Source organism: Microcaecilia unicolor, chromosome 3, assembly GCF_901765095.1.
Source record: "Microcaecilia unicolor chromosome 3, aMicUni1.1, whole genome shotgun sequence".
NCBI classification, from domain to species: Eukaryota; Metazoa; Chordata; class Amphibia; order Gymnophiona; family Siphonopidae; genus Microcaecilia; species Microcaecilia unicolor.
In genome coordinates, this window is record NC_044033.1 from 401,082,237 (window position 1) to 401,098,343 (window position 16,107).

At 39.6% G+C, this 16,107-nt stretch overlaps 1 protein-coding gene and 1 long non-coding RNA gene across 3 annotated transcripts in view; both read left to right on the forward strand.

Moving 5' to 3' along the window:
• The window catches only part of RHAG (Rh associated glycoprotein), a 108,270-nt gene extending 104,362 nt beyond the window's left edge, over positions 1-3,908 (forward strand). Inside the window, exons 10-11 of one of the 2 annotated variants that reach the window (XM_030198738.1) lie at positions 669-755; positions 3,239-3,325. In XM_030198738.1, the coding sequence (XP_030054598.1) occupies positions 669-746 (78 nt within the window). In that variant the 3' untranslated portion in view covers positions 747-755; positions 3,239-3,325. Of the gene's footprint in view, positions 1-668; positions 756-3,238 lie in introns of both variants that reach the window. The other variant, XM_030198739.1, reaches the window with a different exon arrangement.
• Positions 3,909-5,862: 1,954 nt separating this feature from the next.
• On the forward strand, positions 5,863-15,833 carry LOC115465170. The gene is made up of 3 exons (XR_003941341.1): positions 5,863-6,803; positions 14,265-14,267; positions 15,823-15,833. It is a non-coding gene; the product is annotated as an uncharacterized LOC115465170 (long non-coding RNA).
• Positions 15,834-16,107: the final 274 nt, after the last annotated feature.

Genomic DNA, 16,107 nt, shown 5'->3' on the forward strand with positions numbered 1-16,107 from the left:
CCGCCCCCACCACCCCACCTTTGATATACTACAGCACACTAGTTTATGACTACTTTCTATAGGCTAACATGAACCAGCAGTATCTGATGATTCGCAACAGTATAGATGAAACAAACCTCGCAGATATTGCAGGTAACAGTCAAACACAGCGAAAATGACATGAAAACAGTTACTTTGGTGCTGGTTGAACTTTCAGATTGTTTCAGTGAAACAACATGTCCAGAGTTTGTAGGGCACTAGATGAATCACAAGGGTCAGCTGCACTTTTATTGAAATCTGTTGTTTCATACCATCTTTGGGGGGTGTCTTTTACTAAGGTTTAGCCCGAGTTATCTGCAGCAGGTCCAATTTTATTACTAAGGGCCCTGCTGCAGATAACTCAAGATAATATTTAGTAAAAGACCCCCTGATGTGTAGCGATTTATCTACAACATCTTTGACAAAATTGGACTCCTGAGGCAGACCAGGTGGCTGAAACACAGGCCCGTGTCGAGTCGTGTCTCTTTTGGATTAAAAGTACAATCAGCATCAAAGTTACTGTTTGTGCATCTGATGGTTCACCATATAAAATACAGCAAAATTATCCTTGCATTCCACCCATTAGCAAGTTTAACTACAGGACATCAAAAATAGAGATCAAAACGTTTTCTGTACTCTGTTTTGTCCAGAAGCCTGCTTGGTATGTATCCAGAATACCTACCCTCTTTACAAAATCCTGGATTTCTAGGTACAACACTTTCTACTAGTTTACCCAGGTAAGGGAGGTGGGACACCAGCATAATTTTCCAGCATATGTGGCCTTAGAAAAAGTTATAAGTTAAAAATCGCTGTTACCTATACCCTTGAGCAAGATGAAAAATGAGAACATAAATTGTCAATATTGGCTCATATTTGATTAGCTTGGCAAGTTAATATAAATGTAATTCCTGTTACATTGCTTGTATAATTTGACCTCTATATGACCTCATAGTTCTAATTCATTTAAATCAAAACTGGTTCAACTATTTCTATTACAGAAGTGTTTACACCACAGATATAATTCTCAGTCAAATATAGGTTTCCTACATAACAAACTCACAATGGTTATATGTGTGCATCTTACCTCATTCTTTTTCCTGTTTCCTGCCCCCAAAGGCATTACCTTATGAGACCATAACATCAGTAGTCTATAGCATTTCATCTGCACCACCAATTTCAAAAGAATGTGGGCTATATAACAACAATGGGTCTGGGGTACTCTAGGGCAACAGGTGAGAGAAAACCTTGAATATCCGGTCAATTCGGTGATTATAAATTTTGCCACAACAAGTAGCATAGATGGAGGCACCTGAGCTGTTTTGTGTTGCTGTACAATCACTGGAGCCCAATTAACTAGCATAAACACAAACGAATGTGGGAGAGAAAAGATATGTGCAACAGCTGTTCCTACAGCCCTATATGGACTCATAACTTTCCTCCCATGTCCTAGAGAACAGAAGAGAGCAGGCCAACCTCTTCTATTAGCTATTCTCTCTTCCTGCCAGGTCCGCAGGGAGTAGGTCATTGTCACTGTTAGGTTATGGAGCATCAGAGGAGGTAGATAGGATAGGGTCTTCTGGACAGGAATGGGGACCAGAGGACATAGGGGTGAGCAAGGAAAGTGGTCCTGTTACTAAGGTGTGCTGAAAAATGGGCTGTGCTAGTGTAGGTGTGTGTTTTGGACGTGCACAGATCCATTTTTCAGCGTGCCTGTAAAAAAGGCCTTTTTTAAAATTTTTGATGAAAATGGACATGTGGCAAAATAAAAATTGAAAGGGAAATACCACCACAAAGGTGGAGGTACACTAAAATCCTACGCAGGGAAGTGCACAGAACAGGGAGTAGGAAAGGTAGGCTTCTCCAAGAAACCGGAGCAGATGTATGTTGTAAATCAAACCTTTATTCCAAGAAAAACAGTGTCAAATTCGACTCAACACAGCTGTGTTTCGGCGCTAAAGTACGCCTTCATCAGGAGTCTTATAGTATACAGCTGATTATGTATATTCGATGATCTGTTATATGATGATGTTGTATAACACCAGATTTGGGTATTGTCCGATATATCTCTTCCAAAAGGGATCTCCATGATCTAAGCACACAGAATGATGATTACCGCCTGGTTTCCACCATAGCCAGGCGGTAACTATGAATTGACGCGCGTTGGACGTGTATAGGCACCTACATGGCTTACTAAAAGGGCCCCTCAGAGAGGGATGCTGAACTAGGAGGAAAGCAACAAAAGATCTATGGTGGGGTGTTCTAGGGCTGGAAGAAGAGAGGAAAGTTAATGATGGAGTCTGCTGAAGCAGCTCCAAATTATTGCTTTTGAGCAGCAAATATGTTTTTTGCACCAGCAACTTATGTAGTCACCCTACATCCCTGGGATCTCTGTCCATAATGCTGCATCCCTTCAAGCTCTAAAAATAATGGTTTCATTATTCAAAGCGCTTTAACCAGGAAGGAGAGGCTCCTGTCCAGTTAAGTTACTGGTGCGGGGCTATCTACTGACATTCAGCATCATCTAACCCAATAGTGCTGCAGAATATCAGCACTAACCAATCAAAGAGAAACCAGCTATTTTATGTGTGGTTCTGGGGCACAGAAAACACTTATCTGGTTATAAAAAGCAATCATATCTTTAACCGGTTTAATGTATCTGATTAAAGACTGAATATCCGTATAAGTGCAGCTGCCGCACATACCTGATATTCAATGCCAGTGCCTGGGCATTGAATATTTATTTATTTATTTATTACATTTGTACCCCACATTATCCCATCTATTTTCAGGCTCAATGTGGCTTACAGAGTGTTATTATGACATATTCATGAGAGGATAATAGATATAGTCGGTGGTAGGCATATCTAGGCATAAAGTCAGCAGTGGCAAAAAAAATCTCTAACCACAGCCGCTGAATATTTACCCAGTATTAACATGTCAGATAGTTTTAATAATGACTACAACTGCGATATCAATATTCAAATCTAGCCAACTAGGACAACCAGCTAGAAAAAGCTTTTGATATTTGATCACTTAAAATGTCTTGCTGGATAGGTTCAGCTGAAAATTTACCTAGAGCTAATTGACTAAAATTAAACATTTATCTTACTCACTTAACAGTTTTTTTGAATATTGACTCTTGTCCAGTGTTTGAGCTGATCCTGTGTTTAAACCATTCTAACTAAATACAGAATAAGTCTATTATTCTTTTCCATTTTAGGTTCCACTAGAGGAAGGAGAACAGGAAAATCATTATGAAGAAGGTCGCAACAAGATCAAAATTGAATCATAACAGAGCTTTCAATTATTAAACATAATTTTTCCACATTTCAGTATCGAAAATCAAGTTACCAGAAGTTTGTCAGAAAGCACTAATTGATTTATTTTTACATGTTTTGTGAAATGATAGTTTCAAATATATTTTACAGTGTGTACTTTCAGATAAAATACGATATACAGAGCCTTTATCATTTTTTATAAAATGTAAGGAGAAGTTACAAGAAGGTGTTTCTGCAATGAAACAAGATTTTGGGCTTGATTTTATAACAGGTCACCTATGTGAAAAGTCCAAAAAGACATCTATTTGTGGCTTATTTTATTAAGGCAACGTAAGTGTATAAAATAGGCTTCCAGATCCAACCCTAATAGTACACAAATGTTAACACACAAATTTACAATTGTTCCAAAGATGATGTAAATTTGTGTCTGTATTATACATGTATAAATGGATATTTTATGACATACATACACGTATCACAACTCCACCAGTGCTTCATCCAAATTACTTCCCCATGAACACCTATGCACAGAGGACTAGGCGCGCTGAAAAATGGCCTGCGCTGGTGTAAATGCATGTTTTGGATGCATGCAGGTCCATTTTTCAGTGTGCCTGGAAAAAAGGCCATTTTTTTGTGGCTGAAAATGGACGTGCAGCAAAATTAAAACCAGCTTGCATCTATTTTCCGTCTGAGACCTTACCGCCACCCATTGAATTAGCGATAAGGTCTCATGTGTTAACCAGGCGGCAATCATCAGCACGTGTAAATTGCCGATTACTGCCGGGTAAGCGCCACATAGTAGAAAATATTTTCTACTGCATGTTTTTGGACACATGTCAAAAATGGAATTACTTCCTGGTGGACACGGTAGTCAGGCAGTAGTTCCAATCTGACACACATTGGGCACGCATAGGCACCTATGTGCCTTAGTAAAAGGGCCCCTAGATTCTGTAAATGGCATCCAAATTTGGGCACTGAGAAAAATAAGCGTTGAGTGCTATTCCATAAATGGCACTCCGAGTTAGCGCTGTTTATAGAATAGAATAGTGCAAAGCACCAGGATCCACACCCAACCTTACACCAACAGAAACCTGGTATAAATCCTCACATGTAAATTAGACGTGGATGCCCCGAATTCTATAATACTGCACACATCTTTAGTGAACACCCCTGACTCACCCACGCTCTTCCCATGGCCACACCCCCTTTTCAGTTCCACACTAAGGGGCCCTTTTACTAAGCTGCGGTAAAAAGTGGCCTACAGTAGTTTGAAAGTGTGAAATTGGCGCGCGCTAGGCCATTTTTTACCAGGCTGGGAAAAAAGTCTTTTTCAAATGAGGCAGTAAATGGCCGTATGCTAAAATTAAAAGTAGTACATGGCTATTTACTGGTTGAGCCTTTACCGCCACCCATTGACCTAGCAGTAAAGGCTCATGTGCTAGTCGCACGGTAATCATGCAGCATGCACCAATGTGGCCGCGCTGCTTACTACCGGGAACACCTCCCGCGGTTGAAAATAGAGAAATATTTTCTTCCACGGGAAGCAGTGCACGACAACTTCAAAATTACCACTGGGTGCTCGCGCTACCCTGGCGGTAGTGTTGATTTGGTGCACTCTACCCGCAAGTTGGCCCTACCACTGCTTAGTAAAAGGTCCTCTCAAATATTTACTGACCTGTCTTTATAGAATAGCTCTTATCAAGGTGCACACGTAAATCAATATTGTTGCCAATTAATGCCAATAATTGATTGTTAGCACCCGATTATTGTCACTAATTGGCTCATTACTCAATTAAACTGTGTGCACACATTTTGAGTGAAATATATATAGAATCAAGGGGAGGTTGTGTAAAAGTAGATACACACTTTCCATGCATGTATATTTTTCCATGTGCAGTGTGCATATGGATACACTACTTTTTAAGCTCTTTTCTGTGTGTAAAACAGGCTATACACATGGAAAACTCTTCTTAAAATTGCCCCATGTAGATGCATAAGGATTTCTATCAAGGTCAGAGACATCCCTGGAATGTAGTTTGAACTTGCATGTACTTTATAAACCAGGATAAGGGCATAAACTAAACTGGTAAATGTGTATGTGTACTTTCTGCAGGGTAATTATTAAAAAAATAAAGGAAAGTACTGGCACACTTCTCTTCCTTTTAAGGCTGGTGTGACTTATGCACATTCCTGCCACTCAAGTTAGGTTCCATTTTACGGTGTTATTATTCTAGGGCCCCTTTTACTAAACTGCATAGGCGCCTACGTGCACCGAACGCACACCAAATTAGATTACCGCCTGGTTACTGCGTGGCCCTTGCAGTATTTTCAATTTTGGCACGCGTCTGAAAACTATTTCTTATTTTCTGGCATGCATAACGGGCATGCGCCAAGTGGCATTTGATGCATGTAGGTCATTACTGCCCAGATTCTTTACTGCTAGGTCTATGTCTAGCGGTAAGGACTCAGACCCAAAATGGACGCACGGCAATTTTGATTTTGTTGCACGTCCATTTTCGGCAAAAAAAGAGGCCTTTTTTTAACAGGCGCTAAAAAATGGATCAGCATGCAGCCAAAACCCGAGGTTACACTACCGCAAGCCATTTTTTCAGCGCGCCTTTGTAAAAGGACCCCTTAGTTACTTTATATATATGGCGATTTAAAAATAAACTGTTGATATGTAATAATCTTTACCTTTTCAGCTTTAATTGCAAATGTTATGCTTTGAACATAGAATCCTTGATTTCTGATTAATGCAATACATTTGTATACAAACCTTGGCCAAGTGATAAACATTCCCTTTACTGAAAAGTTTATTTTATAATGAGATTTCCATAGCAACTTTAGTGGTTGCTTATTGCACATTATGGAATCCATGGACTTTATGAAGTGCATTGCAATAGCTTTTTATATCTGCATATGAAAGAAAGATTAATTTCAAGTGTTGTCCATTTTGGAAATTAGTTTGTAGAGAGCTGTAGAAACTGGGGGGTCATTTTACTAAGGTGCACTAACAGATTTAGGGCCCCTTCTACTAAAGTGTGCTAGTGATTTCTGGCATGTCAAATGCAATTCAGTCCATTTGATTCAAATGGGTTTCTTCGCATTTGCCATGTGAGAATTGCTAGCGTGGTTTAGGTAAAGGGGCCCTAAATGCATGCTAATGATTTGCGTGCGTCAAATGATAAGATACCTATATGAATATATATTAGATTCTACATATGATACATGAAAATTCAGTGTGGAAAAAAATACAACTTGGCATATTCTATAAAGTACACCTACATTTTATAGAATAAGCTTAAATTTATGTGTGGTGTATAGAATAACGCCGAGTGCCTCTCCATGTGATCAAATATAGTTGCAGCCATTTATGCCATGTTTTGCTCGGTGTAAATCCCAATACCTATATTAAGTGCAGACCCCAGGATTCTATACATCGTGTGGAAATTTCCACGTGGAATTCAGAGCGTATTCGTAATGTTTAACAAGCAATTATGAGCACTAGTTTATAGAATACACTTGAATTGTAATGTGCACATCTAGAAGGGGGCATTCCGCAAAATTTGAAATGGGCATAATGTGGGTGTTCCTGAATTTCAAGCGTGTAGTTATAGAATTCACTGCAGAGTGGGTGTATTCTACAACAACGCGCATACATTTTAGAAATGCCTACACCCCACCCATGTCCACACACCCTTTTCAACTATGCAACTTAGAATTTAGGCGCACCACGTTACAGAATATGCTTAGGGCCCTGTTTACTAAGGCACATTAGTGTTTTTAATGCATGTTAACCATGTATGTGTGTTAACTGTGTACATGCCTACAATATCCCTATAGACACCTACACAGCTCATGCACTAATTGTAGGTGCATTAAAAATGCTAATGTGCCTTATTAAACAGGGCCCATAGTGAGTTATGCACGCACATCTTAATTAATGCCAATTAGTGCTGATAATGGCTTAACATCCAATTAACAGCGCTGATTAGCTAGTTAATCAATTAAGTTACACACATTGTTATAGTAAATGCTTTGATTTCTATGCAGAAATTAAGGTGCCATATATAGAATCCTGGGGATAATGGGCATCTTATCATTTAGTGCATGTTAATCATTAGCACGTGCTAAATCGATTAGCACACCTTAGTAAAAGGACCCCTGTATTTTAATAAAAACTAACAGTAAATATAAAGATGCACTTGTTAAATATGTTTAATAATTGATAAACAAGCAATTTGGTTTTATTATGCAATTATCCAATGAATAATGGGCTTACAGTAAATTAATAACCAATTGTCATTTTGCTGTTTTACCTGTCAATAATCTGAAGCTCTTGTTTGTATGAACTTTCCTTTCTTTCTTTCACATACTGATCAGCTTGTGGAAGATGGTAGTTCTGGAAAAAGACAAATGAGTATAACAGGTCAGATTTGAAACAGGGTGATCCTCTGGTGCTAATGAATAACACATCAAATGTCAAAATAGCAGGCTACATCTGCTCAGGGAGCATAAAAGATGTATTTAACCTAAATCTGCAATACTTTAAAAAATTATATTTATTAAGACAAATATGGACTTCTTGTATATCAATAAATCTATGGTTTCATTGTATTTTATCAATAAACTCTGCTGAAAAAAAGTGTATACATTTGGTTATTTCATACTTTTCATTATATTTTGAAAAGAAAAGAAAATAGTTTTAGCATATTTGTTAAAATAAATATTCACAAATCTTTTATGAACAAAAGTTAAGGCAAGATTCGAACAGGAATGTAATCAATGTTGGTTACTATAAATATGTATTCCCTAATGCATGGTCAACCACTTTGTTTATTAGTTCAGGGTTCATGGGCATTAGTTATTTAGGTTTTGAAATTAATGGAAAAAATGTTAGAAATGAGTCCAATTTTGGTTCATTTCATTTCAAACAAAAGAGGCAGGTCTTGATTGAAAAGAAATCTATTCATTGACATTTGATTAGTTACAATTATAATATATGAGACAAGGAAAATGGTATTGATTTGATAGACAAAACAGAACTGCACCGGAAAAGAGCAAGAAAGATTAAGGAGTTACTTGGCATATCAGAAACATTTTGACAACCATTTTCACTTCTTGGAAATCCTCATAGATGATCCACACAGAAAGGTTGCTAAGAAGGCAGTTGCTTGCTTAAAATGTTTTGTAAAGGGAAAGGGATTAAACATAGAAGAATGGAAAGGAGCATTGACAGGGTCCTTAAAAGTAGGCACTAAGGGGTGAATTCTATAAAACTGACCTAAAAAATCAGAATGGGAAAAAATGCTTAAGTGCTATTCTATAAGCTGTGCCTAAAGTTAGGCACAGTTTATAGAATAGTGCTGACACACAGCTTATAGAATACTATTTAAGCATTTTTTTCCACACTGATTTTTTAGGTCAGATTTAAGTCTCTATCCAGTGCTTCTGGACTGCTTACAAATGGGGCTGAGTTGAAGTTTTATGTCCCCTTTCTGAGACCCTCCCAATTGACCCCAACTGGTTCTACTCACTGCCTCTCCCATAGAGACACCCACAATGGCCACCCCAAGAGAGTTCCCTGATATCTATCAACTCAGGTCTCCCCTGATGTTCCTCCAACTCAAATCACCCCCAAATGCCCCTTCCCCTATCTCCTCCCATGCCTACATGAAAGCCCCCTTGGCCTATCTGCCAAATCCCATGATGTTTGTTACTTCTTCCAGTACTAGGTTCAAAATGATGCCAGCACTGGAAAGAGGCTTAGGGCTTCTTTTACTAAGCCATGCTACCAGTTCTCGGTGCAGCAAATGAGAGGAAGCCCATTCAATTCCTATGGGCTTCCTCTCATTTGCTGCGTGGGAATTGCTAGCGTGGCTTTTTAAAAGAAGCCCTTAGGGGCCTGATGCTCCTAGACTGGAAAAATAATGTTGCTTGTGAAGCTGATCACAATCAGTGTTAATCTTGTGCCACAGGATTGACTAATTGGCAGTACTGAGTTACCACAGGTTAGTCACTCCCATGGTAACTTAAGGTGCAACAAAAGCCTGACTTTTACCTACCCTTAATAATTACCCCCTCCAGTGCCCCATTCACATCAATGTCCACTTATTACAATTTTTTTCAACAATGTTTAACTATGAGAAACTTGGCAGTCATCTGTATTCTATGACATTTTTTATGACATTTCTAATGTTTGGATGTTCAGTAATTTTCATTAAATATAGATCATTGCAGAAAGTGTGATCCAGTAAGGCAATGGATTTCACTCCCAGCCTTCAAGAACCATAAACAGGTTACTTTTTGAGGTTATCCTTAATTTGGCACTGTTTTTTTAGGTATCATGTATAGAATCTAGCCCTATCTGCTTAACATGGGAATTAGGAGTGCAAGGGTATAATCAAACATATAAATGGCAAGAGGCATACTCACTCGCAATACGTGATGACGGGGATGTGACAGAGAGGGAACCTGCGCACCTGCGAGTGAGGGAACCGCCGTCGCCACCGCTCCCCCCCCCCCCCCAGGGTTGCCGCTACTGCTCTCCCCACCCACCTGGAGTCGCCGCCACCCACCCTCCACCCGGCCCAGGTACCTGGCTTCACTATTCAAACCGCCAGAACGCAGCACACAGCTCATCTGAGCTGCCGTTGGCCTTCCTTCCTTGCCTGTGTCCCGCCCTCGCCGACGTTACATCACACAAGGGCGGAACACATGCAGAGAAGAAGGAAGGCCGACGGCAGCTCAGATGAGCTGTGTGCTGCGTTCCGGCGGTTTGAATAGTGAAGCCAAGTACCCAGCCCGGGTGGAGGGGTGGCGGAGGGGACTCCGGGGGGAGGGGTGGCGGCGACCTATCTGGGGGGGGGCCTTTCAAACCCCCCCTTCCTTTACTAGCCCGTTTTTACAGGCTCAACGGCTAGTAGGAACAGAAAGGAGGAATGGCCTACTGTGATAGCTAGTGCATGAGTCATTACTCTAAAACTAAAAGCCGATTTTGGTCGGCGCCAACTGCTTTCCGTCGCGGAGCCGACCAACCTTCAGGGCAGGGTACAGAAGGCGGGGTTATGAGATGGCCGGCTTCACCTGATAACGGAAAAAAAAGCCCAGGCTTGACGAGCATTTCGCCAGCTTTACTTGGTCCCTTTTTTTTTCACGACCAAGCTTCAAAAAGGAGCCCCAATTGACCAAATGACCACCGGAGTGAATCAGGGATCACCTCCCCTTACTCCGCCAGTGGTCACCAACCCCCGCCAGCCTGAAATGTCATACCCAGCTCCCTGACAGCAGTATGCAAATCCCTGGAGCAGTTTTTAGGGTGCCGATTATACCGATTTGGGCGCCTTTGCAAGATGGGCGCCCATCTCCCGATTTGGGTCGAAATATGGGCGCCCATCACTTCGAAAATAAGGCTGACTGTCACTTTCACATTTTAAGGGGGTGGGGTGGGGGTGAATAACTACTGTAAGATTAAGGAGGAGTCATTGTTTCATGTCTCCAGTGGTCAAGTGCTCAATCAGGGCACCTCCTTAATCTTCCCCCACCCCAAAAGATGTGAAAGAAACAGTACAAAACATCCTCCATAAGAGTTTCAGATGCTATGGCCAGTCCTATTAGAGCAGCAAACATGTCCCTGGAGTAGCCTAGTGGTTGGTGCAGTGCACTGTAGAGAAGGGGACCCAGGCCCATATCTCACTCTAATTGGTACACTTGCGGTGGAACGTGTGAGCCCTCTAAAACCCACCAAAAACATACTGTACCTACATATAGTTGACATCTGCAGGCATAAGAGCTATTGAAGTAACGTATAGTTGGATACAGTAGGTTTTTCATGAGTTCTGGACGGTCCCCCATACAATATGTGAGGTAACAGTGAGATATACCTTGGACCTTAATTGTGCAGTGCTCCCTAAGGTGCTCCACTGCTCTGCTGGGGTGTCTGTATGGCCAGTCTACTAAGAATGCTGCTCCCCCTCCCCCATACATTCCAATGGCTTATTTTTGTACATTTTCACCTTGGACCTTTTTTTTAATGTACCTAAAAGATAGATGCACTGAGCACAACAACATCTAGCAAATAGCCATTTTCACACAAAAATTTGGATGTTTTTCTGGTTTGAAAATGATTTTTGGATATTTTTCCTAAAACATCCAAAATTGGATTTAGACATCAAATAGAAAATACTCCTCATAATGTGTCACATAGGGCTAGATTCTATATATCACATCTAAAAAAAACAGTGCCGAAAAATACACCTAGGCATATTCTATAAACTATGCCTACATTTCTGCTTGGTTTATAGAATATGCCTATTGCCCATCTACATGATTACATTTAGTCGTGGGCAGTTATGCCTATGTATAAATTAAACACATGCCCAGTGTATTCTGTAACAACATACATAGTTTTTAGAAAAGCCCATGACCCGCCCATTCCACGCCAATGGCAATACCCCTTTTTCAACTATGCACCCTAGAATTTAAGCACATTACTTTATAGAATACACTTAGACAGTTGTGTGTGAAAATTCTAATTAATGCCAATTAGTGTCAATAATTTATTGTTAATTGGCAATTATCGGCACTGATTGGCTTGTTAGCTAATTAAGTTGTGCTTCCAAATCCAGAATATGATCAAATTTGTGCATGCAATGTAACTCGCACTATATAGAGTCTGGGGTATAATGACCTGCATTAGATGATGTTTGAGGAGAGACACAGATGCCCTTTCCTCTATACTTCCTCTGGTCTAATTCCTATCTTCATCTTTACTCTGCTCTCACCTGCCTTCTGTATCTTGTTTCAAGAAGTTGTGCAAAGGATATGGTGAAGAAGTACACTGGAATGGAAGAGTTAGATAGCAGGGTTAAGCAGACAATAAGAATTGAAGTGAATGTTAGGAGCACAGTTGGTATAAGGTATGTGTATGGAAATAAAACATGCATACATTTTTGAAAATATGTCTCAAAATCATTGTAAAAGTTTAAAATATCATAAAATTATGTACCATCTATCACACAATCAATCAAGTTGCTGCTTTAGAAAATGGGGTCCTTGACAATAGAACACCTATGCAATGAGTCTCAAGTGTTCCGTACTGACAATGCTGAGCTGGAATTGTAGATTACTTCATTCACATCATTTTTGTACTACACATAACAGCAAATGCACCTCAAATTATATTTAGAAAGAACAGTCTTTTATGAATATCTCTCTAATACCAAATTTACTGCATTGCTCGCCACCCAAACTGTATGTGGAAAAAAGAAATATGGGTATTTCTTTGTCACAAGTACAATGGGATTTTTACTGGGATAAGTCTTTAAAATTGTCAGTGTCAGCCTCTTTAAATAAATCCATGTGTTATATCACTCGTAGAATGGACTCCAAAAAAATGAAAGACTTTAACAAATTAATATTACTATTTTGATACAGTCTATTCTGAGATGCTGGAAAAACATGACCCACATGTACCTGATGAGTTTTGGATTTCTTAGGCTCTCAGTTTGTGTTGTTTCTGGCTAGTGGGGAATTAGAGGGGGGAGGATGTTCTTTTCACATCATCTTGCAATTCTTATAGAATATATTTCTGTTTTGTAAACTGTTTTCAAAAAAGCTTAATATGATTGTGAACTTAAAAAATAAAAGAACACTCTGGACTCCAGCAAAATTATTATGAATTAGAAAGTTATAAATGGATACATGCTGAGACTGTTTTCCCCCAAACTGGTATGCTCTCTTATGTGCTCTACAAATACCATAAATTACTTGATTTCTGGGAACCGTTATGGACTCAAATTCAACAAATCATAGGCAGTAAAGAACCAATCTCTTTATCAACTGTTATTTTATGTGGTGTTGTACTTACAGATTCTTGTGACGAAAATAGATATAAACTTGTTGATATCTAGTTAGCATTAGCTCTTAAATTATTCTTGACTAAATGAAAGGACATCAAACAAATACAGTTTAAAACTTTGTGGAAATCACTATCATTAACAAAGGCAATTTATTAAAGATAGAATGTTATGGATCTACATATTGCACAGTAAGCACAGAGTTGTTTGTGTTAGACTATGATATACATGTAATACTCCAAATGGTTACAGAGACCTGGGGCTAGGGAAGTTCTGAGAGAAGAGGACATCTCTGTGGGTAAGTGACATTATTCTATTCTGAGCTTGGTAACTTAAACATTAGGGTTTAAAAGAGGAATTGTAGGATATTCGTAAACACAGAATTTTAAAATAAAAAAAAGCAAGAAAACTTTATTAGCTAGTCTCCATACCCTTTTCCCATAGTTTAAAAACTTGAAGTAACTGCCATAGAATTAACAGATAGACTCTAGAAGGCCCAGAATGGCCCAATTCAGTCTTAGAAAGAAAATAAAAATAAAAGAGAGGGAAGTAAGTATTATTAACTAGTTTCCATAGTGTACAATCCCTTTTCCTATAGTTTTAAACTGAAACTTTCTCTAGAGGTAGAAACTTACAGCCAAGAGTATAAAAAGGATAGTAGCAAGGCTTGAACTGTCCTAAAAGAAAATTATTTTCTGTTATTGACTGATGGAGAAGTAGTAGTGCAGTTGACCTCAATTAGGTGTTAATTAAGGTGTGAGGAAGTAGAATGGTTGCTAAGGTTACAAAGGGAAATTTGATTACTGGTCTAGCTTCAAAGGGTTTGTATGAAATATTCTCCTTAGAATCCAAATTATATAGAGAGGAAAGGCCCCATTTAACTTTCTTTCTGAGAAGTTCTGAGAGAAAAGGACATCTCTGTGGGTAAGTGACATTATTTTATTCTGAGTTTGGTAACTTTAAGATTAGGGTTTAAAAGAGGAATTGTAGGATAATGATAAACACAGTTAGAATTTTAAAATAAAAAAAAGCAAGCAAACTTTATTAGCTAGTCTCCATACCCTTTCCCCCAATGTTTTAAAACTTTACGTTTCTGCCACAGAATTAATAGATAGTCTCTAGAAGGCACATAAGGGCCCAATTCAGTCCTCATTCCCATTCACCCTCCCTCCCAACTCCCACCCACCCTTAGCAGATGGTAACACTACTTTGACACATGTTGGACGCACGTAGACGCTTACATGGCTTAGTAAAAGGGTCCCTTAGTTTCTAAGAAGCAAACCCTAAATAAATTACAAATTACACCAGTAACAAGGCTCTTTATATTCATCTGATATCCCTACTACCTTAAGAAGTTTTAATTAAACAACTCTATAATACTAAGATGCAGGCAGTAGTCCAGCAGTGAGAGGGGTGCTATCCAGTCTTTTGAATTGACTGTCACAAGTATGATTATCTCCCATTTGGTGAGATGTCATATGTGTGTGCTCAATACAGAAAGCTTGTAGCTCTCAGAGAATGAGTCCGTTCTCTTGAGGCTAGAGTAGCAGACTTGGAGGAGCTAAGGGAAAAAGTCAGAGAGGTATATAGAGGAGGCCTACAGGGATGTTGTAGAGAAATCCCACCTCCAATCTGGCAGCCCTTGTGCTGCCTTGGAGGAGGGAAGCCTTCTAAAAGCAGAGTATCACCCTGCTGCAGCTGGAAGTAATCCTGTAAACAGGACCAGCACACCAGGGAATGCAATATCCTCTCACACTGAGGATGTGTCTTCAGGAGCTACTGGCCATGTGGGAACGGTTAGGATGGCTGTTGTAGTTGGTGAATCGATTACTAGCATGTAGATAGCTGGGTGACTGGTGGACATGAGGATCACCTGGTTACTTGGCTGCCTGGTGCGAAGGTCGACCTCACGCGTCACCTAGATAGGTTTTTAGATAGTGCTGGGGAGGAGCCGGTTGTCTTGGTACATGTGGGTAGCAATGACATAGGAAAATGTGGGAGAGAGGTTCTGGAAGCCAAATTTAGGCTCTTAGGTAGAAAGCTCAAATCCAGAATCTTTAGGGTAGCATTTTCTGAAGTACTACCCGTTCCATGCACAGGGCCCAAGATACAGGCAGAGCTCCGGAGTCTGAATGCATGGATGAGACGATGGTGCAGGGAAGAGGGTTTAGATTTGTTAGGAACTGGGCAACATTTTGGGGATGGGGGAGCCTATTCCAAAAGGATGGGCTCCACCTTAACCAGGGTGGGACCAGGCCACTGGCATCACCATTTAACAAGGAGATAGAGCAGCTTTTAAACTAGAAACTGGTGGAAGACCAACAATCACTCAAATGCGCATGGTTCGGAATAAGGTATATTTCAAACATATCACCAAACAGGGAAGGTAGGGTATCCCGATTGTGAGGTTGCAAAAGAGACCATAGTAGATCATGTGTCCTTAAATAAAAATAAAAATCAGACAAAAGATTACAAATTAATACTGTCAAGTACTTAGAATGATGTAAATAGAAACAACAAATAGTTTGAAATGTCTATATGCGAATGCCAGAGCCTAAGAAATAAGATAAGAGAGTTAGAATATATTGCACTAAATGAAAAATTAGATATAATAGGCATCTCTGAGACCTGGTGGAAGGAGGATAACAAGTGGGATACTGTCATGCCAGGGTACAAATTATATCATGGTGATAGGGTGGATCAAATTGGGGTAGCATTGTATGTTAAGGAGGAGTTTGAATCAAATAGATTGAAAATTCTGCAGGAAAAAAAAACACATCTTGGAATCCCTATGGATCGAAAATCCATGTGTAAAGGGGAAAAGGATAGTGATAGGAGTGTACTACCGTCCGCCGTGCCCAGGATGAACAGACAGAAGTAAAAACGTTATTGGAAATTAGAGAGGTTAACAAACTGGACAACACAATAATAATGGGTATTTCAATTACCCCGAT